A 24,063-nucleotide genomic window follows, 5' to 3' on the forward strand; every position below is an offset into this window, starting at 1 on the left:
TTGGCATATGGCAGACGCTCTTATCCAGAGCAACATACTATTAGACTAAGCAGGAGACAATCCTCCCCTGGAGCAATGCAGGGTTAAGGGCCTTGCTCAAGGGCCCAACAGCTGTGCGGATCATATTGTGGTTACACCGGGATTAGAACCACCGACCTTGGGTGTCCCAATCATTTACCTTAACCACTATGCTAGTGTTGACAGTTCCGGCTAGTAAAAAGGCTAATTAGGTATATTAATTTGATTCAGGAAGTAAGCCAGGGTACAGGGGCAAGGAATCACCTGAAGGCATGTTCGAGGAAAGTTTTATTTTTTTAAATCATGTTTGTTCTGGACATAACATTGAATTGTAAGAACCTTTAAGAAATTGTTACTTTTATACCTTTGTGATGCAATGTATTGATTTACACAGTACCTAAGATAAGGGGGTGGTACCCCCCAAGTATGAGCCATAATGAGTTTGCATGTTTTGCTGAAATTCTATGTGGCTTGACCAGCCTCCTACCTTCCATAAAGTTGGTTTTCTGCATTGGCCTCCAACAGGAAAACTGCACCAGGCTAGGAAGTGGTCATTCCCTTGGGTACTTACTGTATGTATTAGCATGTCATTAAATAGTGTCCCAATGGCTGAGCCAAACTGCAATTACAGGATTAATTGCTAATGTAAGTATACATCATTGCACAGTGAATAAATTGCATATCTGACTACTCACATTTGACAGGGACATTTATAACACGTTTGGGTTAAAGGGGGTTTCGGTAACAAATGGAACTAGATAAATACTCAATACTCAGTATGTTACATAAAATATTTTATGGCTCTAAACTCATAACATGTACATTTGAGTTTAGATCCCAGGATGTGAGGAGAGCTGGCCAACGCAAATCATGAGGGAGAAACCAAAGTTCAAAAGGTCAAGGCCAAAAGGTCACCGTTGTTTAACAGCTGACAAAGTGACCTCTGGCCTCTGGGAACTACAAGTCTTAAAAGAACACCGGGGCTGTTTTCTGGGGAAGAACTGAACTTTGCCCCCGCTTTACTAAAATAATTTAACATTGAAATATTTGCTGACCTCTAAATACATTTGGGATTTTCCTGGAGAAAAAAGGTATGAGTGAGCACTCACGAAAATTAACCTAAGGGGAGGTCTCAAGTTTGGCACATACATACAACAATAAATGTAATCAATTACATTTACAAGGTCAAGTATTACATAAGAATGCTGTGTGTACCTTTTCTAGCATTTCTGTATTGTCTTAGCTACCTTTTAAGTGGTGCTATTAAAAGTGCTAGGAAATGAACTGAGAGAACCAATAGCACTACCGCCATCTGGCAACACAATTTTTCTTTATTCAGAGTAAGATGTGTCAACATCCAGCATGACAAAAATTGTACAAAGTTCACAATTTAAAAATGAAATATCACAGCAACTTGTGATCTCACACATTTATAGCAAAATTAAAATGTCAACAAATCCATGCCGTGTAGTACAAAAATAAATCAAACTTCAGTTCCACAGAGAGCACAATAGTTTATACAAAATCCTGTCTTCATTAATGATTACTTAAATCAACTTCAAAAATGACTAAGTTAGAATAAATAAACTCTGATGAATTCACAATAATTTATATGAAAATTCAGCATTCTAATATGTGACACCTTTTTGCGTTCCCTATGTAAATAGTCACAGATTACTTTTTTGATATTATGTACCGACAGCAGATCAGCAGCAGGTTTGTGCTTAAAATCCCTTCCCATTGTACTGATAACGATAATTAATTCAAAAACCAATACTAGCTATTACTCTACTGAAAGCGTTACTATATTGGCAAAAAGCTGCAGACACGATGCTGTGTAAAACGGCATATGCAGTCATGGAGAATGTAGCCCTAAAAACGGACATAAAGTACAATATATGTGATCAGGTGAATGACAAGCACCTTTGCGTTAGCTTTCAAAAGGCAGTTCTGAACATGGTAGCTACAACTAAGCACAACAGAAAATTGGGGGAGGGGTGGGGGTAGGGGGTGGTCTTTACAGACATTAGACCACAGTACCCCACCCCCACCACCCTCCCTCAAAGTTAAACTACAGAGTTCATTCCCCAGCCATTGAGTCTGTTAGGGAAACTGGAGTCATCTTGTTGTTGTTTTTTTTATCAGCATCTCCACCATTTTTAATTAGTTATTTTTATCATTTTGTACAGTGATTAGATATAAATAAAGTGCTGCTGGGATTCTTCTTATTCACATAATACACCAAAAAGAAAAAATCAAATAAACTTCTTCATTCATAATGGATATTATTACTGATAATATTATTGTTCATATCATTTTTTGATTCTAAATTCCCTGTAGTTTCCATCAATGATGCTGTTTTAGTTGCCCACAGTGGCTCCCAACAGTTATTGGTTCCAATTGTGTGCCAAAGGGACACCTGGACATTGCACACTTCCACATGTTAGGATACTGTATATCTATAGGACAAGTGCAAATAGTCTACTGGCACATATGTGGGGACAATGACCCTGTTCGTCCCGCTCTCATAAACTATATATTTTTTTTTTCTTTACAAAACCATTTTCCTCATGTTAGGCTTTCAGGTACTGCTTTAGTTTCTGTAAAAACATCAAAACATGGAAACAAAGGTGTTCTTGTGCAAAATGTGTACATAAAGAAAGTCAACTGATAAAGCCTCTCTCATATTCTAAACTGAATGTCCATGTTTAATTTTTTTTTTACTTTTTTGTATTAAAAGATTTATATAAAAATTAATATTTTACATATAGTAAAAAGATTTGTTTTCCACTATGTTTATAAATAAGAAATTGCATATACCCAAACTGTTTATGAAGATCGCATCCCATATCTATAAATATGCGATTTATTCATTATATATTGCTAAAACATTGTCCAATTCTAGCTACTGAAGATTTAAGATTGAAAAGAACTAACGATAAAGCTAGAATGAAGCCAAGATTTTCTATTGCCGTTGAACATCACCGTCTTGTTGATTGAATGACAATGGGTTATCTAACAACACAGAATGCTTAAAGTTTTTTTAGTCATAAAATAGTATTTTCTAGATATTGGGATTTCCACCATTAGGTTTCCGTGTCATGATGTTTACATTAAAACTGTAACATTCATACATCTATTCAGTTTCTTTCAATTCTTAAGTCCATCATCTTTTTTAAATGCCCCCACCTACCACTACCAACCATTTTTAACAAAAGACAATGATTTTCTCAAGCATCATTCAAAAATAAAGAATTTTACAACCAAGTTGTTGCTATTTAACAATCTGCACACAAAAAAAAGAAAGCATCTTTTAAAATTCCATAAAATCATCCAACGAGGAGAAAAGATAATTCAAAAGTGGTCTTCCTATTTTTCTTTTCTTTTGTTTGTTTCTTTGCTGTCCAGTTCAGCTCTTGAATCTAAAATAGTTTGTCAATAAGCATTATAAAGAACTTATATGTTCTCTATTCTTCAGCTCACTTTTGAGAAATATACACTAAAAATGTCAATACATTAGCAGCTATAAACAGTACATCGCACTATGTCAGCTCATATGAAAACGTACAAAATGTGAATGTTTTCAAAAACTATTCTGCTGTCAACTATTTCCAAAGCAAGACAAAAAAAGAAAAATAATTATGAAGGTTTTTGATAAGCATAACACTTTTTTAAAGAATGGAAATTAATGTTTAATACTGTCTGATAAAGTACAGCAACAAACCATGAGGCCTCTCTTATTTTTTTCTCTCTCCTTTTTTAAATTGTGTTCGCTGTCCTTTGTGGACCAGTTCTGCTGTAATGTCAGCGGGCTACACTTGGATCCCTTGAACCGCTTGTTTTATGTTTTCCAATAGGGCTTTGTTCTCCGGACTCTGATACTGATCCTGGTTTGTATACATGTCTGTCAATGTGGTCACGTAAGCGTCAAAGTTTTGCTCATTTATCGGCTCCTGTGGAACATTGGAAAACACAAAGGCCAGAATTAGGTGACACACACACGCATACACTTCAGAAAAGTCACTGAGAATAACAATCAAATAAGGTGTCTCAAGTCGTTGAAGGTTATATCTTAGGACTATTCCAGAAAAGCTCATATAAATATATTTATTTTCAAGAATGAATATAGCCTGCATTGGAGACTTCATTTTATTATAAAAGGAAAGCACTACAGGGATGGTAGTTTTAGAGAAGGGTAAACCACAGAATAAGATGTCATGCAATGAGAATCACACTGAGGAGAAGAATGACCACACAGACTACTATGGAAACAAAATTGGGACATGCTACGTTATGCACCTTAATTACAGGCCATTCCCGGATGGTTATGGGTAAAGTCACTTCTTTATATAAAAATATTATTTAGACTGATAAAATTCACTTAATACAGGCCCTTTTTGTTAGTTATTTTGTTTCAGCCTAATACATACAATTAAAATGTGAGTTGTATTTAACTTTCACTACCATCATTTGACTGCATTGTGCCGTGTACATTTGTTAATTAAAAAAATATCCAAATTAAACTACATTTCCCTCATGAATCCACCTTAAAACATGGGAAATGGCAAAATTTCAAAAAGAACAATATCAGGCAGTCTTCACTTAATCTACATATAAACATTTCTGCTTTACGGCTGTAAATAAACAGCCATTTACGGAATACAACTAACCCGAAGTAGTACCCAAAAAAATCTGAAAAAACACTATCCTAGCAAAATGCATTGTCTCTTTAAAAACAAGCTTTTTCCATTCGAATAGATGTTGAGAAAAAGTGAGTGTAATAGGGTTCATTTGGAGCGAGGGAAAAATGGGGAAACAGAATAACACGTGATGTCTGGGGGGAAAGGAAATGTCCATGCAAAACTAAACACAGGAGGAAGTGGCTGAGGGAGTCCAGAGGTCATGCAGTTCTGTGCACAGATATGGACTTCAGTCTCCATGTACTTATTGTGTGAGAGATACTCCACACTTTGCTGTGATGTGAATGGTCAAGGGGATAACTTGTTTCACTGTACTGTTGTATTGAAATCCAATGGCGTGAGTGTATAACCTGTTGCAGTACATCACTTTTAAGAGTACGCCATGCTTCTAGCTCAGAGCACTAATTGGTTACTCGGCCATGATCAATTTTTAGATACGCCGGTGCTTAAATTTAGAACTGAGCTTTCAGTTCTCAAATGTTGTGGTACTGTATGTGTCTGACAATTATCCTGACAAACGCTCTTTGTTAGCCCTCACTCAAATAGATATATAAAGCAGCTTTAGCTGAAATGGAGCTAGTGTGTGTGTGTGTGTGTGTGTGTGTGTGTGTGATCCTATACTAAAACAGAAACTGGACTGTTTTGGAGCATAGAGTACATGTATGTACCAGACACATTAGAATGCATAAATAAAGAGAAAGATCTATAGGAGAAAAAGAAGGCATATAAAGAGGATTATCAGACTATGAAAATGATTCTCTTACTCTCTGATGCAACTGTAAACAGCTGTTATTTCTAATGGGCACCTCTTTGTGTGGCAGCGGTTTCTATGGGGAAAAGGCGTAAAAACAGAGTGCTATTAGCCTGCTGTACAGAAGGGTTTCTTTATCCACATGTTACAGAGTAGGGGTGGGTGGGACAGAGTTGGTTTATCAGGGTGATATTTTAAACAATAACCTCTAGGGGGCACTGTTGCACACAGAGTGCCAAGAGCATCTGAACAAAAAAACCAAATGAGATCTGTGAAGAGATACAGAAACAAAGAAACACAAAAGAGGCAAATGAAGGAGACTCGACTGCTTGAAAAAGGGTTTGAGCGGGTGTGGTGCGGGGATGCCCATGACTGAATACAGCTCATTGTTATGTCTGTGCTATCTTGCCCTTATAAATGCCCTTTTTTCCCCTTGATGTGAGCTGAGCAAACCAAACAAACAGGTCAACATAGATAAAAATTAATAACTTTCAGATGGTGTTTTTTTTACTAATTCCTCAAATGAGACTACATTTTTAAAAATGGTTGGAAGCGCAGTGCTTATGTCACTTCTTATTCAGAGTAAATGAAAGTTGGTACTGCACTGTTATGGCGTTTCTCACAATGCTGATGGTATTTCGATATATGGCACTGAGCCAAAGCAGATACCAATGGCATAATGAGAGAGAGACCTAACTTGAGGAAGTTGTTCCCCATTTAGTGTACAAACTCTTTTCACAGACAAGAAATCTCAGAGCCCAGCCAATTATGCCATACAAATGACTGCACTACACACTGCTAAATTATGTATTAATGGAGAAAGGATGGCAGGAAGTTGAACAATAAGGTAATTTATCTCTTCAGTACATCCGCAGATGTTTAGCAGTTGCACTGTAATCCCACCCAAGGTGACCCTGTTCACACTGACTTGGTGTTGCTGTGGTTACTGTCCATTCTGTGGGGGAGACTTGCATCCCGATCTATTTGCTCGGAACCTGCCTTGTTAATATTTTTCCCACTGTTTTCTTTGTTTCTGAATTTGAGGAAATATAAGGAAAAAAATAAAATGAATGCTTATGGAAAAAAGCTGTTTTTTTTCTCATGCCTTCAAGGGTCATAATTACATACAGAATAGCAATTACAAAACATAACACAACATTGCATGTGCTATGAAAGTGTATTGGTTTGGGATTTTCTCGAGGATGCACATACCACACATTCTTTAACAGATTTCAATTCATTTTGAACCTTTGGGAATGCTACACACAGATTTGCTGTGATGAAAAGAATTTAGTGATTAAATATTTGCCCAGATGGAGGGCTGACATGTCTTTGCCCTGCTGTTTTTCCTGATGCAAAATTCATGTGTTCCCCTTCAATGCAGCATCAAAGTGTTGGCATCAAAATGGCGTCCTCCTTACTTAAGACCATGGTCCAGGATGGACTGCACTGAAATTCATCTAGATTGGCTGATCTCGGCTCATAGAGCCTTAAAGTCTTGCCTACCACAAAAAAGTGACTGGGAGGTAGGGTTTCAGTAGGTAGGGTGTTCTCCTAGCTAACAGCGGCTCCTCCTGCAGTCTACTGGCTGTGCAGTTTCAGTTTGCTGGTGGATTGCAAGCTGAAAGAACAGGTGACTACTAATGTTTTACAGGATTTTACAGTGATAGCAAAAATGTGTTTGAAATGCATAATCAGTACTGTGCAAAAGTCTTAGGCACAAAATCTGTAAAGTCAAGATTCTTTCAAAAATAATGAAATAAATGTAGAAAAACTTACTATAAAGAGCAGTCAACAATAAATAAAAAAATCAGATCAGTGTCTGTTGTGACCTCCCTTGCCTTTGAAACTGCATCAATTCTCTTACACTGCCTTACAGAAATCAGCTGATTATTCCAAATATATTGGAGAACCTGTTCTTCTGCAGACTTTGGCTGTCTTGCTTGCTTCTGACTCTCCAGGTATTCCCAGACAGCCTTGATCAAGTTTTTATCTGAAAAGTTGTCCATTACTTAATATGTTACTTTATTTAACGCAATACAAAAAAATTTCATTTTTTGAAGTAAAAATGAATGTTTGGAAATATCAAATTTGTCTTTTCTACTAAATGCAGAAAAAAAACCCCATCCAAGACCAAACTTGCACAGTACTGCATATGTGTACTTTATGTATGGATGATTGTTGCTGATTTGTTCTCTTTTTGCAGTTAAATTTGACAAGTATACAAAACAAAACTGTACTCTCAGAAGAAACGGTTTTAAAAGGATCCTGTGTCTCCACAGAGAAATCAAATTTTCGTATCTATCATATCTATCATAGAGGGCTCCATAAAGAATTAAAAGGCATTCCCCAATAATTCCCAAGATTAGCACTCCTTTCCTAAACTCTCTATCCATTAGTTAAGACACTGATTGCAAAATGTGAGCTGGTACGGTGGACCTCTGCAATGCAACGCCTGATAAAGTACTACCTGGGGCCTCTGCTATCAGTTGGAAGTGAGATCAGCCACGTTTCACTTTTATCTCTTCAACACAGCAACATCTCTGTGTAGAAATCAACTCGCATTTTTAGAATTTTATCTCATTAGTTATATACATCTCCCCCCTCAGGTATACGGTCAAGGGAAATTGGCTACTTTGGGTGACACCCATATCCTACTAACATTAGTTCTTTAATAGAAGAGATTGGCACACTCATCACATTGTTACTGATTCAGCATGCAACAATTAAGCGCAGGGCTTGGAGCCTCATATCAAAGAAAAGCCATGTGCTATGTTCTGTTATGTCCCATAACTTGCCCGATATGCATTCCTTGATGGCCCTTACCATATGTGGAAGCTGGATATTAGCTAAACTGTTTATCAGTGACTGGCTGAGGTTGGCCAGCTCATGCAGGAGAGATTCATTTTGCTGTTCAATCACCTTGTTTTCTTCCTCTATTGACTTCAGATTAGTCTCCATTGTGGTAATCTACAAGGAGTATAAACACAAAGAAATGATTTCTCCAAATTGAAATTCACAACATTCACACTTAAGAAAAAAATGTGAAAATGTTAACACACAACACTGTAACATTCGACAGCTTTTTGGCCTCTGCTACTTCTGCTATATTCAATGCTATACTTCTACTTCTGGATAAATTATGGAGCCATAGTTTTGTTTGTACAGGTAGAGGGCGTTGTAGGCTACACATGTAGAAAAACTGGGTTAATGAAACGCTCATAGAGGAGGCAGCAAATTTTGCTTATTACACTAGACTACATAAGCTATATTTGTCTCACCGCGATATCCCCTCACCTCCCCTGTATGTGCCTTAAATCCCGGGATTTGCAAATCTCGTTTGATCCTCCGATGTCGGCTGCACGCCACTCCTAATCGCAATCAGTGCAGTGTGACGCGGAACGATTCCCGAATGTTTTTTCCCCGCGTCTCCGAGCTCTAAACCCACGAACAGGGAGTTACTTCGGTTTACGCCGGCTTTCGTGCCTTTTTTTTGATCTCGTCGTAACATGTCCCGCCGCTTCTCCGTGTTCAAAACCGCACCGAAGAACCCTTTTAAAATCGGCGAGCTTTTGAAACCCGCCGCCTGTTTCTCAGACGCCTCTTTTGCTGCAGGCTGCTAAGGGGCGGACGCAGCGCTCCAGTTTCCACCACGAGAGAGGGATCGAGTGCTACACTCCACAGCAGGGACCCCATTGGGGGAGGCTGCATTATAATTAGGGCTGTCCCACTTTTTAAGAGACCACCTTTTCCAAGACGCAAAGGCTGCTGGGTCGCTGCCCCCGTCATTTTTGGAACTTGTTACTGAAAAGAGTCAACTTTGTAGTTTTATTTTATCCCCCATGTTGCTGCCAGGGTACTCATCTTCAGACTGGTTAATCCCCAGGGAGAATAACTGTCACTTCACTATTTTTTCATCCCCGCATATATACTGTACACAGAATGAGAATCATTGTCATACGAGTGAGAGTTCAAGACTGTACATGGTAGTTAGGCTATAAATGTAATGTGCAGCGGAATATACACTCACTAAGCACATTATTAGGTATTAGGCTTATTTTTTGATGTAGTCTATTGGTCATCTGCTGCTATAGCCTATCCACGTGGTTTGATGCATTTTGTGTTCAGAGATGCTCTTCTGCATACCACTGTTGTAATGTGTGGTTATTTGCGTTACTGTCACCTTCCTGTCAGCTTTGACCAGCCTGGCCCTTCTCCTCCGATCTCTCTCATTATCAATGCGTTTTTGCCCACAGAACTGTTTTTCGCACCATTCTCTATAAACTGTTGTGCATTAAAATCCCAGGAGATCACTAGTTTCTAAGGTACTTAAACCACCCTGTCTAGCACCAATAATCATTCCATGGTCAAATTCACTTAAATCACATTTCTTCCCCATTCTGACATTTGGTCTGAAAAACCACTGAACCTCTTGACCATGTCTGCATGCTTTTATGCGTTTACTTGCTGCCACATGATTGGCTGATTAAATATTTGTACAGGTGTACCTAATAAAGTGCTCATTGAGTGTAGATAGGACTCTGATAGTTTCACTGAGCTCATATATTTTCTCCCACCTAATAACATGACATCAGTTATTGGAAACATAACACACAATGCACAGTACAACAAACCTGACCCCTAGGATCTCAGCCAAATGTATGGCTAAAAAGTAAATAATATCTCAAAAGTAAGGAATGTGCTTGGATGCCATATTGTTATGAGCAAAGCAAGGCTATATGCTATTTAACAAAAAGTAACAAAAACATATAGGGCATTAATAACATTGTGCCAAAAGCACTTGAACTCTTGGACATCTTACCTGTGTTCTAAGTTTGATCATATCTGCCTCCACTTGTGAATTCGATTCATTTAAATCTTTGATTTCTTCATCCAGCTGTTTAATTTCTTCATCATTCTCTATTCCTAGAAGATTAAAGAAACATGCAGCGTGACATTCCAGAAACAGATGAGGGGGTAGGTATTTGCAGCACTAACGTAAAAACTCCCCCTCCTCCCAATGCCTCGCAGTCACTTGCACTTCCTTCATTCATTATTCAGTGAGAAGAGGATAATCTCTACAATGCAGACAAACACACACACACACACACACACACATATACACAGACACACACACACACACACACACAAACACACAGACACACATGCATGCAGTCTTATGCATCTGCCCACACACAAGCACATACAGTACACATGCACACAGACAGACAGATACACACTTTAACATGTATATCACATACAGACACACACATACCAGCTAGATGGTCACAAACACACATGGACATACAAGACTGAATATTGGACATGCCTACATGCGCAGCATATGCATATTCGCATGCAAAATACTTTGGTATGAAAGGTCAACCAATAAATTGTATCAATACTGAAATATGGGTGGTGATAACATAGCATTTGCCGCAAGCACTTTCTTTAGTGTTGAAATCACGCTGCATGACTGTGGAGCCGGCTGTAATCATCAGAGACGGCAGTGGCACAGAGAGGGTGCAGTATGAAACCATAAACATAGGCCAAAGCCTAATTTCAATAATACAGTAAATATTCAGCTTTGCAGGAATACACTGATTGTAATGTCATGTAATTATGTAATCAATGTGAGTAGACTTCTTTCAGAAATCCCTGGCCCGTAGTTGACTAGAAACCTGGCTTAGCGTATGTTAGATCATTCAGAAAACAAATTAAAAAGTCATCAAATATTGAGATTAATCATGTAGGATTATAACCACTCATGTTTGTTAGTTAGCCATCACAACATTGCCAATTAAGGCTGGTACAATAAAATATTATTCATCCACAAATAATTTACATTTGTGTGCATTGCTATCCCAATGGAATCCATTGATATACAGTACTGTGCAGAAGGCTTAGGTGCCCTAGACTTTATTATATATATATGTCTATTTCTTGTGTGTGTTTGTATAAAAGAACACATTTGAGATTTTAATTTTCCAAAATATTTAATTTTACAGAGACATTTTTCTATTTAATTTTAAAAAGTAACATATTACTGTAAGCAATTGACTACTTTTTACATAAAAACTTGATCAAGGCTGTCTGAGATCAGAAGCAAGGAGCCAAACAAAGTCTGCAAAAGAACTGTGGCAAGTTCTCCAACATGCTTCGAACAACCTCCCTGTTGATTGTCTTGTAGAACTGCAGGACAGTGTTGCTATCTCAGAGAAGTGATGCAGTTTTAACACCGAAGGGTGGTCACAAAAAATATTGATTTGATTCAGTTTTTAACAATTCTGCCAAATGTAAAATGTATAGTATGTTTATTTAGGACCCTTCATTGAATTATTTTTAAAAGAATCTTATCTGTACAGAATGTTATACAGGTGCTAAGACTTTTGCACAGTAGTGTACATGCTAAATTAGCTTCACATTTGGAAATGTGTCTAATATCAAAATGGCTACAAAGTTAAACAAGGATCTGAAAAAAGGCCTATTTATAGACTGATAAATGTATTGCAGGACAGAACTTTGGTTTAATGTCTAGTGTGAAACTGCATTTGCAGTCCATTTTGTTCTCTGCTGTTCCCTGTCCCTAAAAGGCAATTTTCTGAACAGATGAACACAGTCGGTGTTTAAGTTGCCAATCTATAATGCAGAGCTCCACCACCTTTGAATGCTGTTGTACACTAGTTGTTTGTGAAAAATTATTAATCAACTTCATATACAGTTTAAATAGTTATAATAATAGTCTTCCCTTTTAATTTCCCACACATTACATATTTTGACAAAAAAGTCACAATTCAGGTGTGTCACAGCCACTTTGTTTACTAGGTACTAGGTTTAAGAAATCATGTTAATTTTAGAGCAGCAAAGTTAGTCATTAGTCATTTGTTTGCATTATGATAAAGCATTGCTGGTCATTCAAGTTTGCAACAAACCCTGCGTCATACATTGCAATTACAGTTAAATATTTATGGGTCATCAGTTTTTTATTGATATTAATTTATCTAGCCTTTTCTTCCCTGCTTCATTTGTAAACCTTTTTGAGTGCGCTAAATATTATTTTAATAAAACATTATAGCCACTATCAGCGAGGGAAGTCGAATACCATTTTGTTCAAGACCAGTTTGTCTAATAAAAGTTTGTTCTAAAGATGGCAGCGGCGATACTGTATTTCGAAAATACATGGACAATATTTGGTGTCAATTATAATTTATTTTAAACCTTTTATCCACTCACGACTCAGCGGACCTGGTTCCTTTTTTATGAGGAGGAATGTCGATGTTACATAAAAGTTTTGTAGTACAGTATGGATGCATGTTTCAATTTTGGTTGATGATTGATCTGATGAATGCATGTCATTGTATATCCTTTATAAAATACATACAGTACTGTGCAAAGGTTTTAGGCAGGTGTGAAAAAAATTATAGCAGTGCATTGGGTTAATGCAGGCGGGTCAAACTGAATTCCCAGGGGGCTGCAGTGTCTGCAGGTTTTTGTAGTTTCCTTTCAATCAGCTGTCAATTAAGCCTTGGAGAACAAGGTGTGCTGATTATTTAGGCAATCAATGAACTACGGGTGCTGAGAACAATCCAAACAATCCAGCACACACGGTGGCCCTCCAGGACTGGAGTTTGACATATGTGGGTTAATGGAACACAGCAAGTGCTAATTATGATTTGGGAGTTCCTGATTGTGAGCTTCTGATTGCCAGGCAATCATTTTTTTCCGGACTGGTTCTGCACATGGCAGACCTTTACTATAAATTCTTAGTTTTCATTGGTTTCCAGTTCCCACCGCGAAGGGGTTTTGAAGGGAGGCACAGTCATTACCATTGCTTGCCCGTTGTTTTATCGTTAACATCTCCACTCCTGACATTCTGGCTTTCTTCATGGCTGAAGTGGCTCGTGGACACCCAGATAAACTGCAGAAGAGACCGCATTTTTAGTTTCCGTTTCTGTTACCTGGTGCAGATACGCACATTACATTGTATAAAGGCATAACCACAGAACAGTGAGTCAGAGAGAAGATCTTCCTGCAAGGGTGCCGAAGCAGATACCATTACCTACAATGGGATGCAACAGTACATTTCATTTTACGCACAGATACAATTTACCATAGAAGGCATGTTAATGCCAATAGGCCTCGCTACAGAGGCTTAAGCCCCTGTGACCCAGCATTACATAAACCCAGCTATGACCCTCCCCCCCAACTTTGACCCTACAGCCACAGCCACTGCCATGGCCTGGCCACCCATCCTCAAGGCCCCACCCTCCTCCTTCCACATACAAGTGACACAGAGCAAATGCACGAAGTAACCTTGGAAGGTGGAGAGTCCATAACGTGTCTCCTATTTATCACCGGAAAGGGGAGGAGGGCAGAACTCACCTCCTGTGGGTCAGGAAGCTCCCACTGACGTGACCTGACCCGTCGCAGCCTGGCGTTGGACAGGACATACCATCTGTCTTCCCCGCTTTCCATGTGAACTGAGAGCCGTTCATGTAGCCGTCCTTCTGCCGTTTGGCTGCCAGGGGGCAGCCCGATGCGCTTCGGTGGGATGCATATTTTCCAGTCACATGACCCTGCCCATCGCAGCCCGGTACTGGACACCTGCAAAACAAATGGTCATATAGTATTTGACGGTAGGTATGAGGTGCTTCTCCTTGTATGCATTCCATTTTGCTGCCACACCTGTCGATGGTGTGTATGGCCAACACGTAAAATTTGGGTCTCATCTGACCATAGCATTTTCTGCCAGTCATAATTCCAAAGATGTTTGCCAAACTCCAGGTGCTGTCTTTGTGCCACCCTTCCTAAGAGTTTGCTGGTATGGAGGTGCCATTTTCTGTTTTTTTTTTTGACTTGGTGACCCCACACAACCAACCTCCCTCACCATCTCCATTACCGTCCGCGGGGATAATATGCACTTACATCCTCTTCCTGGCAAGTTTGCAACTATTCCATATGTTTTACAATTTTTTATTTATTTTGTATTATTGCCCTTACAGTACTAAGTGGTATGTTTAACCGTTTAACTCATTACCCGACTGATCATCCAATCCAGCTGTGACTTCTTAATTCTCATTGGCTTTTCCCATGCTGATGAATGACAAAGGGATTTTCCATGCTTGTTACCTAATTTTTTATACTCTAGTAAAACAGGAAGTGATGGAATGACACAATATAGTTTCTTTAGACTGAGATTAACTAAATTAAAGTATTGTCACTTAAAAAAATTAAATTGTATTGCCACTTGTCACTTTGTTTGATTTTATCTACAATAATTGTTAGGGGTGCAAAAACATTGAAACATGAGAGTAAATGCATTGAAATAAAAGGATATAGTTTTCCAGTATGTTTGAATATAACATATAGATCATTATCCATGTTGTTTATTTTATGCAGCCTTTTTTCTCCATTTTATTAAATAATTCTGGAGCCCACCGTATGTGCTAAATATGTGTGTAGCTTGTGTGTAGCATACTTTGTCTCTGCTCCTGTAATTTGTACAGTTACAGTTAAATGGTTAAATGGTAAATTATCTCTTTCACACACACATACACACACACACACTAACTGGCTGTCATGCAAGGCACCAACCAGCTCTTTGGGAGCAACTGGGGGTTAGCTCCCAAAGTTTTTTCGCCTTGTCGCACAGTTTTGAAGGCAGCCTAGCCTGTCTGCTATTACTATTGTACTGAAGATGGAATGGAACTGGTGATGATGAAGAAGATGATAATTATCACATTATTCTGATGACATTACAGCTTTTCATTAGTGGACTAAATGCTATGCTTGCTGCCCCTGCTATGCAGCTTAAAATTTGATAATTAAAAGAACGCAGAGGAAATATCCTTGAAGATAAACAGAGAGGACGGCATCGAAAATAGGGCAGATTCTCACCTACAGTGTGCCTGCACAAAGAGTATGTATTTCTGGCAGCAAAAATCAATTCTTTTCCAGAGCCTAGGGTAAATATTGGATCAGAACAAAGTCCTTTTCTGTTCATAATTAAATTGAAATTGTTTTCATCTTCAGCATTATCCATTTATCTCTTCAAATGTCAATGAAAAAACCCTGGAATAAAAAATGCACATGATAAAAAATCATTAAAAGTTAAACTGAATAATATGCAAACAGTTACCCCTGCAAGCCATTTGGAAGATACAGGAGTTGAATGAACTGAATGCATAACAAGAGATTAAAAACAAAGAACAGTGAGAGGCCTCTCAAATATTTGTACTCAAATGTTTATTTTGATATATCACATACACATGGGGGGGGCGGCACGGATGGTGCAGTGGGTAGCACTGCCGCCTCACAGCAAGGAGGTCCTGGGTTCGAATCCCCGTCGGCCGGGGCCTCTCTGTGCGGAGTTTGCATGTTCTCCCCGTGTCTGCGTGGGTTTCCTCCGGGTACTCCGGTTTCCTCCCACAGTCCAAAGACATGCATGTTAGGCTGATTGGAGAGTCTAAATTGCCCATAGGTATGAGTGTGTGAGTGAATGGTGTGTGTGCCCTGTGATGGACTGGCGACCCATCCAGGGTGTATTCCTGCCTTTCGCCCAATGTATGCTGGGATAGGCTCCAGCCCCCCTGCGACCCTGTTCAGGATAAGCAGGTTCAGATAATGGATGGATGGATGGACATACACATGGGACAAAGTGAGAAATGTGCTTGCTTTCACACTGGTTAAATGCTATACATATACTGCCCTTGAAAAACTGAATTTGATGTCCGTACCAAGTTACAGCTTCCTACAAGCAGAAACGGTAGAATAATAAATTGCGTAGTTCCTGCATTGCAGTTTTCATGGTCTGATCATTCCTACTAGACAATACTACTGTGCAATAGTAGTGTGGAGCAGTGGAAGTTAGGACATTTTCAATTATCATCGGATAGCAGGGAACATATATATATAGGGTATATATTTGCAAAACTTTGTGTTGTAAAATATTGTATTTTAACAGTAGCACAGTTCAATTCTACCACAGGAGATAAGTAGCAGAAAGACTGAGACTTTATGTTGTTTTGACATATGCACATTCCCATTGTCAAGCTCAACAGCAGCCTTTTGTGTTGGAAAGGAAATGGGTCCCTTTCTTTTGATGAAACTACAGTTTCACCAGTGTGGTCTGCAAATTGATCGCAACTGTTTGGGGTTACCTTGTCTTTTTCTGATTTAATATTGCATTTTCTATGGGTACAAAAAATGCATGAACATAACAGCAATGTAAAGAAAATAATACAAAATTTAAAACATATTTAATAAAATTCATGTTCAGTTTAGCTTACACTTTTATCCAAAGCGAATTACAGTTAATTATACTAAGCAGGGGACAATCCCCCTGAAGCAATGTGGGGTTAAAGGCCTTGCTCAAGAGCCCAACATCTGTGTGGACCTCATCACACCAGGGCTTGAACCACCAACCTTCTGGGTCCCAGTGTAGTTTAGCCACTAGGCTACAGGCTGCCAACTGCAACTTGCAAGCGAATGGGTGCAAACTTGCCAGCAAGTGGACACAAGTGCACTCAGATAGAAACAGAGGAAAAAAGAAATGGAAGTCTGTCAGCAGACAGCTTCATTCTGAGGAATGTGTAAAGAAATTACAGACTGAAAATAAGGTACAACAGTCCATTCACAAACTATCAGTAGCAAGCAGTTTGCGTGTTGGCGTGACTGATAAATTATTTCATTGTTCTAAGGGCAGCACTATAATGATAACCTGTACCAATGTGGTCTCAGACAGGAAATCACACCATAACACATGAGACAATATCATCTTCAGTACAACCTTTTTATGGCTTTTAGTAAAAACTATTCAGACTGTGAGTCACTGTCGAAATCCAGCCAGCTAGCAACAATTATGTCAATCCCACAGCAGTTTAGTGAAATTGGTAATGGCTATAAAAAAGTAGCTCTTTTTGCACTTGAGTGAAAATATAATATAATATATAGAGGCATGGTTAATGTGCTGACAGAAACAGGTCACTTCACAGATTCAACTTTTGAATTCACTGGTCTGCAACCAACAGCATATCCAGGATTTTGGGCCAGACTGGTGGAGATAGTGGTGGTGGTTTTACACAATAATGTACTAATAGTGATCATTTTCGAATTAGCATTTTCTCATTTGCCTAAAAAACATAATGCACATTTAGAATCAGTGTCCTAGTTATGTATCAATATGAGTGACAACTGGATCGGAACCTAGCAAGAGAGCTATCTAGAATTACCTAACAATGTAGGCTGGATTTGCTACTGTACATTAGTCTGCCGGGTTTGAAATGTGTAGCCATCTAGCTAGCAAGTTATCAGTGCTGATTGGGTAGCCAGGACTACGATGATAACTAATACCATGTTATTAATCTAGCTAGCTAGTCCTGAGAGATAGATCCAGTGAATTAAAAACAGACCGTCTATAAAGTAACTTTATCTGTAACACTGATGTGATCCAGCTACATGTTACACAGCATCATAACTCTAGTGTCACTTGCAAAATTATGAGTTCAAATGATCCCCATTAATTTTTCTCCTTGCCTACTTCCAGTCTCTTGGACACCTAGCAAGTTCAAAATTGTAAGGCTGTAGTCCTTCCTGTTGATTATAGTTAATTGGATGATCAACCTATTCCATCTCCATCTATGCTGCCATCACTTCCTGTTTTAAAACTCAATCGTGCTTTGAGTTGGGCATGGCTCACAAAATCCAGTACAGGGATAAATATGTGCCAATTTTAAAAAATGCATGAAATCCCACTGCTACATCATTTTCCCACAGATTATTTCACTGGGGATGCTAATCCAAAAATTGCTCTTTAAACATCCCGAAAAATTTACTCCCTGATGACTGAAAATCCACCAGGAAATCTCAGTGTCCATAAATTGAAATTTACTTCACTATAGTCCCTCTGCTGGATGCTTGTCTAACCGATATGTAAAGAGCTGTCGCAAGCTTGTCCCAAGTAAACGTGTGAAAGACATTTTGAGACAGTCAATAAATGTACATGTGGTATCCATTAAATATCTCACTCAAACATCAAAAAGCCCAACCTGACCGTTTCCTTGGGGAAAAAAGTTATTGAGAAGTGTTGTGCAAGCAAATGGCAAACAAACAGGTGTATTGGGTTGGAGAGTTGGGGTTGTGTTGGGATGGAGCCCAGTACTAATTTTCAGAGAGGACTCGATAATGGCAGCCTGGCACTGGAACTTGAGTGTGGATTTTATTCCCAGCACAAGTGAGAGATTGATGAAAATGTGGAGGAATTGCCTCAGTGTATTGGGCGACACCTCTGAAATTAAATTAAACTTTTTCCACCCTGTCCTTGGAGTTCCACCTCGGCCAAAATCCCAATGCAGCCAAATTAACATCCTGCGAGTGAGTCCTACAAATCTCACCCCCTAACTCAAGAGCTTCCACAATCCCCTGGCCCAAAATATACCTCCAAATTATGTCTGGAGAGTGTCACGCTTCCACTGGTATTTCAATGATATGCTCTGCCAAATTGAGGACAGTGGGCTGAAGCCTTAAGGCCAGTTTATAGTCCAGCAGCAGTCACTCCAACTGATGACGTGCAATAGATATCGCTGGTTGGTTTATAGGCTAACGTTGACAGTTGCCATACAAAGTCAAAAATCACAGAAAGCAGGCAGCGGAGGAAATTGCTGACATGCAAAAAAATGGGTGAAGTCTGAGGCACCTGCGACTTTCTGTGACAAACATCCAGTAGGCTATATCTCAATCACATCCTGAAATCCTCATCTTTATGATGCTTATGCAAAATTATTTTTCTCATCATCATGCAATATTATTGGAGGGGGGGGGGGGTTATTAAGGCTGTTTTGTAATACTGAGGGGTTAGAACATATCCTATATCCTCCCTGTAAGTTACACCCATATCTGCCGGTCTCCATATGAACCTAATTTCTCTACTTGAGAATTGCACGTATCTGAGTGCCGCCATTTATTTATATTCCTGAAAGGAAAAAATTAATTGCATCCCTGAAATATGCCCTTCATGTTTTCCTTCAAGGCGGCACGGTGCAGTGGGTAGCACTGCCGCCTCACAGCAAGGAGATCCTGGGTTCGAATCCCCGTTGGCCGGGGCCTCTCTGTGTGGAGTTTGCATGTTCTCCCCATGTCTGCGTGGGTTTCCTCCGGGTACTCCGGTTTCCTCCCACAGTCCCACAGTCCAGGTTAGGCTGATTGGAGAGTCTAAATTGCCCGTAGGTATGAGTGTGTGAGTGAATGGTGTGTGTGCCCTGCGATGGACTGGCGACCTGTCCAGGGTGTATTCCTGCCTTTCGCCCAATGCATGCTGGGATAGGCTCCAGCCCCCCTGCGACCCTGTTCAGGATAAGCGGGTTCAGATAATGGATGGATGGATGGATGTTTTCCTTCACCTTTTGAGCAGACATAATGACATGTATTAAAGCTGCACTGCCTCTTCCTCTATTGTCCTCAGACTATTATTTGTCCCTGGAATGTAGCTGGAGTGCAAACGACAACAACCACAGCCTACTTTGGGCGAAAGTTCACAAATGTTCTGCGATTTCAACTGGCCTTCATGCTCCTTGTCCGAGATCCACCTTTTTCCTTGTAAGGCTGGAATCAGGCTGAACCTTCTTTTTGTATGCTGCTTATTGATCACTGATCATGGCACACAACCGAAGGCTGGCAGAAGCAAGACAGTGTCTAGTTTGACAGAAAAACCTCTTCTTCAGACTGCAGACAAAACTCAGGCAGTTGAATGTGAGCATATGCCAGATTGATGCATACTTATTGACATTGTGCAACAGAAAATCACCAACATAGTACCAGGACAACCGGCTTCAGTTCCAACTTGTTGCTCCAATCTACACTGGAGAAGGGGTTTTAGCCCAGCTAACACCAAAAGTTATTTTAACTTTTTCCAAAGTTGTAGTTAGGCCATGCAAGGCTGTAGTCAATAACAATGTTGTAGCAATGAGACAAAACCATGGGGCTAGTAAAAGGCTATGGAGACAGCGGCACACCAAATAGAAAAAAGAAACCTTGGCCACAATAAATGGTGTTCATGAGATGATCTCTTTTTTCAATTTGGTGTTCTGCCATCTCGATAGGCTTTTACTTGGCCTATGGTTTTTGTCTCATTTATTAGTTATTTCATGGCAGAGCACCCAGCCAGCAGGCTTGATGACGAAGTGCACCTGGTATCAATATTCAATGTTGTGCCATTGTTCGTGGTTTACCACCTCCAACTGACAGCTTTCCGGCTACAAAGTAACTTATTTGGATAACTGACTAAATTGGTTAAGGAAATGTGTCCTGGAAGTAGTGGGTGGGTTGGGGGGCTCTGTGAAGTGCTCACATGCCCATGGGGCTCCGTACCTGATAGGCTCTTGTTCCTCCTTGTCTTCTTTGCTGTGTGTTATCTTGATGCCACTCTTCCTTGCTCTCGGACACCCGGATAGGCTGCGGAGGCAAATATCCCATAAGCAACTGCATTCACTACCTGGCCTATGTGCATGTGTGTGAGAGAGAAGGCTGGGTATCCTACAGAGGTTACATTTTCTGGCCTTTTTCATTCACAGTACAAAAACAATAGAACTATTCTAAATGTCCACCTTTAAGAAAAAATATATATTTCTGGCATATCATCTTTAACTTAACTTAACTTAAGGCAGTGCAATTAATCACCTAATACAATAACAAGGGGTGGTGCGCCGCAAATGACTAACAATAGTAGAAAACATTACACCAACCCTGACACACAATTAGCACGGAAACAGTGATTTATTTGTCAACAGTTTATTTTTAACCGATCATCACAAGTTCCAGAATGCCTCCATGCCACTTTGCAGACCCAGAATAAATTAGCATCTACTGTAAATTCTCAACATTAATATGATATTAATATCCACACTATACTATATATGGTATATGACCTGCTTGCATTTTCACTGGGTATCCGGTAACTCACAGACAGGTAACTACTGAAGGGGCTTACCATAACTGCGACCTTTCCTCAGAACACGAATGCTTACCTTCTGTGTGAGGCATAGTTCCCAGTAATGTGTCCCGAACCATCGCACCCGGGGGTCGGGCACCTGGGACAGAAAAACCACTGAGTTGGCATTATGTAATGTTTTAGCCTATTTCCTTCAGCATGCAGAGGCACTGTACTTGTACAGTACTTGTCTCCAAAACACGTGAAGTCAAGATGCTGTTTCTTTCCACTCTGCGGCCATCAGTTAAGCTTGAATGAGATGTTTGTGCAGACAGACCATTGTTGGTTGGTGTGTGTAGATGCTTTATTGGGAAAGAGCTTGCGCTTGGCCTGGCCAGCTAGTGCCTCTGTCATTTCTGTTCTTACAAAAAAGGCGCCCAATTTGCGGCTTGTCCAACCCTAATTTGGAATGTATTTTCAACTGCGCCCATGTTCGTGATCCACTGCAAAGTCAGGAGTGTAGACATCCCTGGTTCTCCTACAAAACGTTTTTTCAACTGCTATGTGCAAACGCAGCCACGTTCATGCATAACCCACTGCCAATTTGGGAATTTGTGTAGACATCTGTGGTTCTCCTCCAGTACACACAAGCCTGATTCACTTTTTCACCACAGCCCAGCTTGCACAGAGTGGAGTCAGAGGAAGACCGTCGGCAGACCTTTGTAGCTTTGGCAGGCATTCCCGGGGCACCCAATCAACCTGCAGAGGTTACTAGAGAACATCCCTAACCTACTGAAGTCTCCTGTACCCTGGACAATGCGGTTGCAATTGCCCCTCACCTCATGGAGATAATGACTACAGTCATCAATGGCACGTCTGGATTCAATCAGAGACCATGGGGCTCATGCATGCACCACAGCATGGTGGCTTAACTGAATGAGCCAACAGGCCCAATCCATGCCTACAAAATCATTTGTCACTTTGAGAGCACACACTAACAGGTGCAATTTTATTATTATTATTGTTGTTGTTTTCCCATTGTCTTTATAGTTTTTCTGTCGATTTCTTATCTTGATGATTCACAAGACCTTAAAAATGCACATGAGCAAGCTTTTGGTTATACAGTGCATCCGGAAAGTATTCACAGCGCTTCACTTTTCCCACATTTTGTTATGTTACAGCCTTATTCCAAAATGAAATAAATTCTTTTTTTTCCTCAAAATTCTACACACAACACCCCATAATGACAACATGAAAGAAGTTTTCTTTTTTCTTTTGCAAATTTATTAAAAATTAAAAACTAAGAAATCACATGTACATAAGTATTCACAGCCTTTGCCATGAAGCTCAGGTGCATCCTGTTTCCACTGATCAACCTTGAGATGTTTATACAGCTTAATTGGAGTCCACCTGTGGTAAATTCAGTTGATTGGACATGATTTGGAAAGGCACACACCTGTCTATATAAGGTCCCACAGTTAACAGTGCATGTCGGAGCACAAACCAAGCATGAAGTCAAAGGAATTGTCTGTAGACCTCCGAGACAGGATTGTGTCGAGGCACAAATCTGGGGAAGGGTACAGAAACATTTCTGCTGCTTTGAAGGTCCCAATGAGCACAGTGGCCTCCATCATCCGTAAATGGAAGAAGTTTGGAACCACCAGGACTCTTCGAGAGCTGGCCGCCCGTCTAAACTGAGCAATCGGGGGAGAAGGGCCTTAGTCAGGGAGGTGACCAAGAACCCGATGGTCACTCTGTCAGAGCTCCAGCGTTCCTCTGTGGAGAGAGGAGAACCTTCCAGAAGGACAACCATCTCTGCAGCAATCCACCAATCAGGCCTGTATGGTAGAGTGGCCAGACAGAAGCCACTCCTTAGTAAAAGGCACATGGCAGCCCGCCTGGAGTTTGCCAAAAGGCACCTGAAGGACTCAAAATTCTCTGGTCTGATGAGACAAAGATTGAACTCTTTGGCGTGAATGCCAGGCATCATGTTTGGAGGAAACCAGGCACCGCTCATAACCTGGCCAATACCATCCCTACAGTGAAGCATGGTGGTGGCAGCATCATGCTGTGGGGATGTTTTTCAGCGGCAGGAACTGGGAGACTAGTCAGGATTGAGGGAAAGCAATGTACAGAGACATTCTGGATGAAAACCTGCTCCAGAGCGCTCTTGACCTCAGACTGGGGCGACCGTTCATCTTTCAGCAGGACAACGACTCTAAGCACACAGCCAAGATATCAAAGGAGTGGCTTCCAGACAACTCTGTGAATGTCCTTGAGTGGCCCAGCCAGAGCCCAGACTTGAATCCGATGTGCACCGACACTCCCCATCCAACCTGATGGAGCTTGAGAGGTGCTGCAAAGAGGAATGGGTGAAACTGCCCAAAGATAGGTGTGCCAAGCTTGTGGCATCATATTCAAAAAGACTTGAGGCTGTAATTGCTGCCAAAGGTGCATCAACAAAATATTGAGCAAAGGCTGTGAATGCTTATGTACATGTGATTTCTTAAATTTTTTATAAATTTGCTAAAATTTCAAAATAACTTCTTTCATGTTGTCATTACGGGGTGTTGTGTGTAGAATCTTGAGGAAAAAAATGAATTTATTCCATTTTGGAATAAGGCTGTAACATAACAAAATGTGGGAAAAGTGAAGCGCTGTGAATACTTTCC

At 40.1% G+C, this 24,063-nt stretch overlaps 1 protein-coding gene across 2 annotated transcripts in view; it reads right to left on the minus strand.

Annotated features, from left to right (window-relative positions):
- Nucleotides 1–1,321: 1,321 nt before the first annotated feature.
- Nucleotides 1,322–24,063, minus strand: part of myt1lb (myelin transcription factor 1-like, b) — a 155,773-nt gene continuing 133,031 nt past the window's right edge. Inside the window, exons 16-23 of one of the 2 annotated variants that reach the window (XM_061255079.1) lie at nucleotides 21,489–21,551; nucleotides 20,833–20,916; nucleotides 13,852–14,073; nucleotides 13,296–13,387; nucleotides 10,292–10,395; nucleotides 8,392–8,439; nucleotides 5,483–5,545; nucleotides 1,322–3,971 (exon numbers count right to left, since the gene is read on the minus strand). In XM_061255079.1, the coding sequence (XP_061111063.1) occupies nucleotides 3,831–3,971; nucleotides 5,483–5,545; nucleotides 8,392–8,439; nucleotides 10,292–10,395; nucleotides 13,296–13,387; nucleotides 13,852–14,073; nucleotides 20,833–20,916; nucleotides 21,489–21,551 (817 nt within the window). In that variant the 3' untranslated portion in view covers nucleotides 1,322–3,830. Of the gene's footprint in view, nucleotides 3,972–5,482; nucleotides 5,546–8,295; nucleotides 8,440–10,291; nucleotides 10,396–13,295; nucleotides 13,388–13,851; nucleotides 14,074–20,832; nucleotides 20,917–21,488; nucleotides 21,552–24,063 lie in introns of both variants that reach the window. The other variant, XM_061255070.1, reaches the window with a different exon arrangement.

The sequence above is a fragment of the Conger conger genome, chromosome 1 (genome assembly GCF_963514075.1).
Source record: "Conger conger chromosome 1, fConCon1.1, whole genome shotgun sequence".
Taxonomy (NCBI): domain Eukaryota; kingdom Metazoa; phylum Chordata; class Actinopteri; order Anguilliformes; family Congridae; genus Conger; species Conger conger.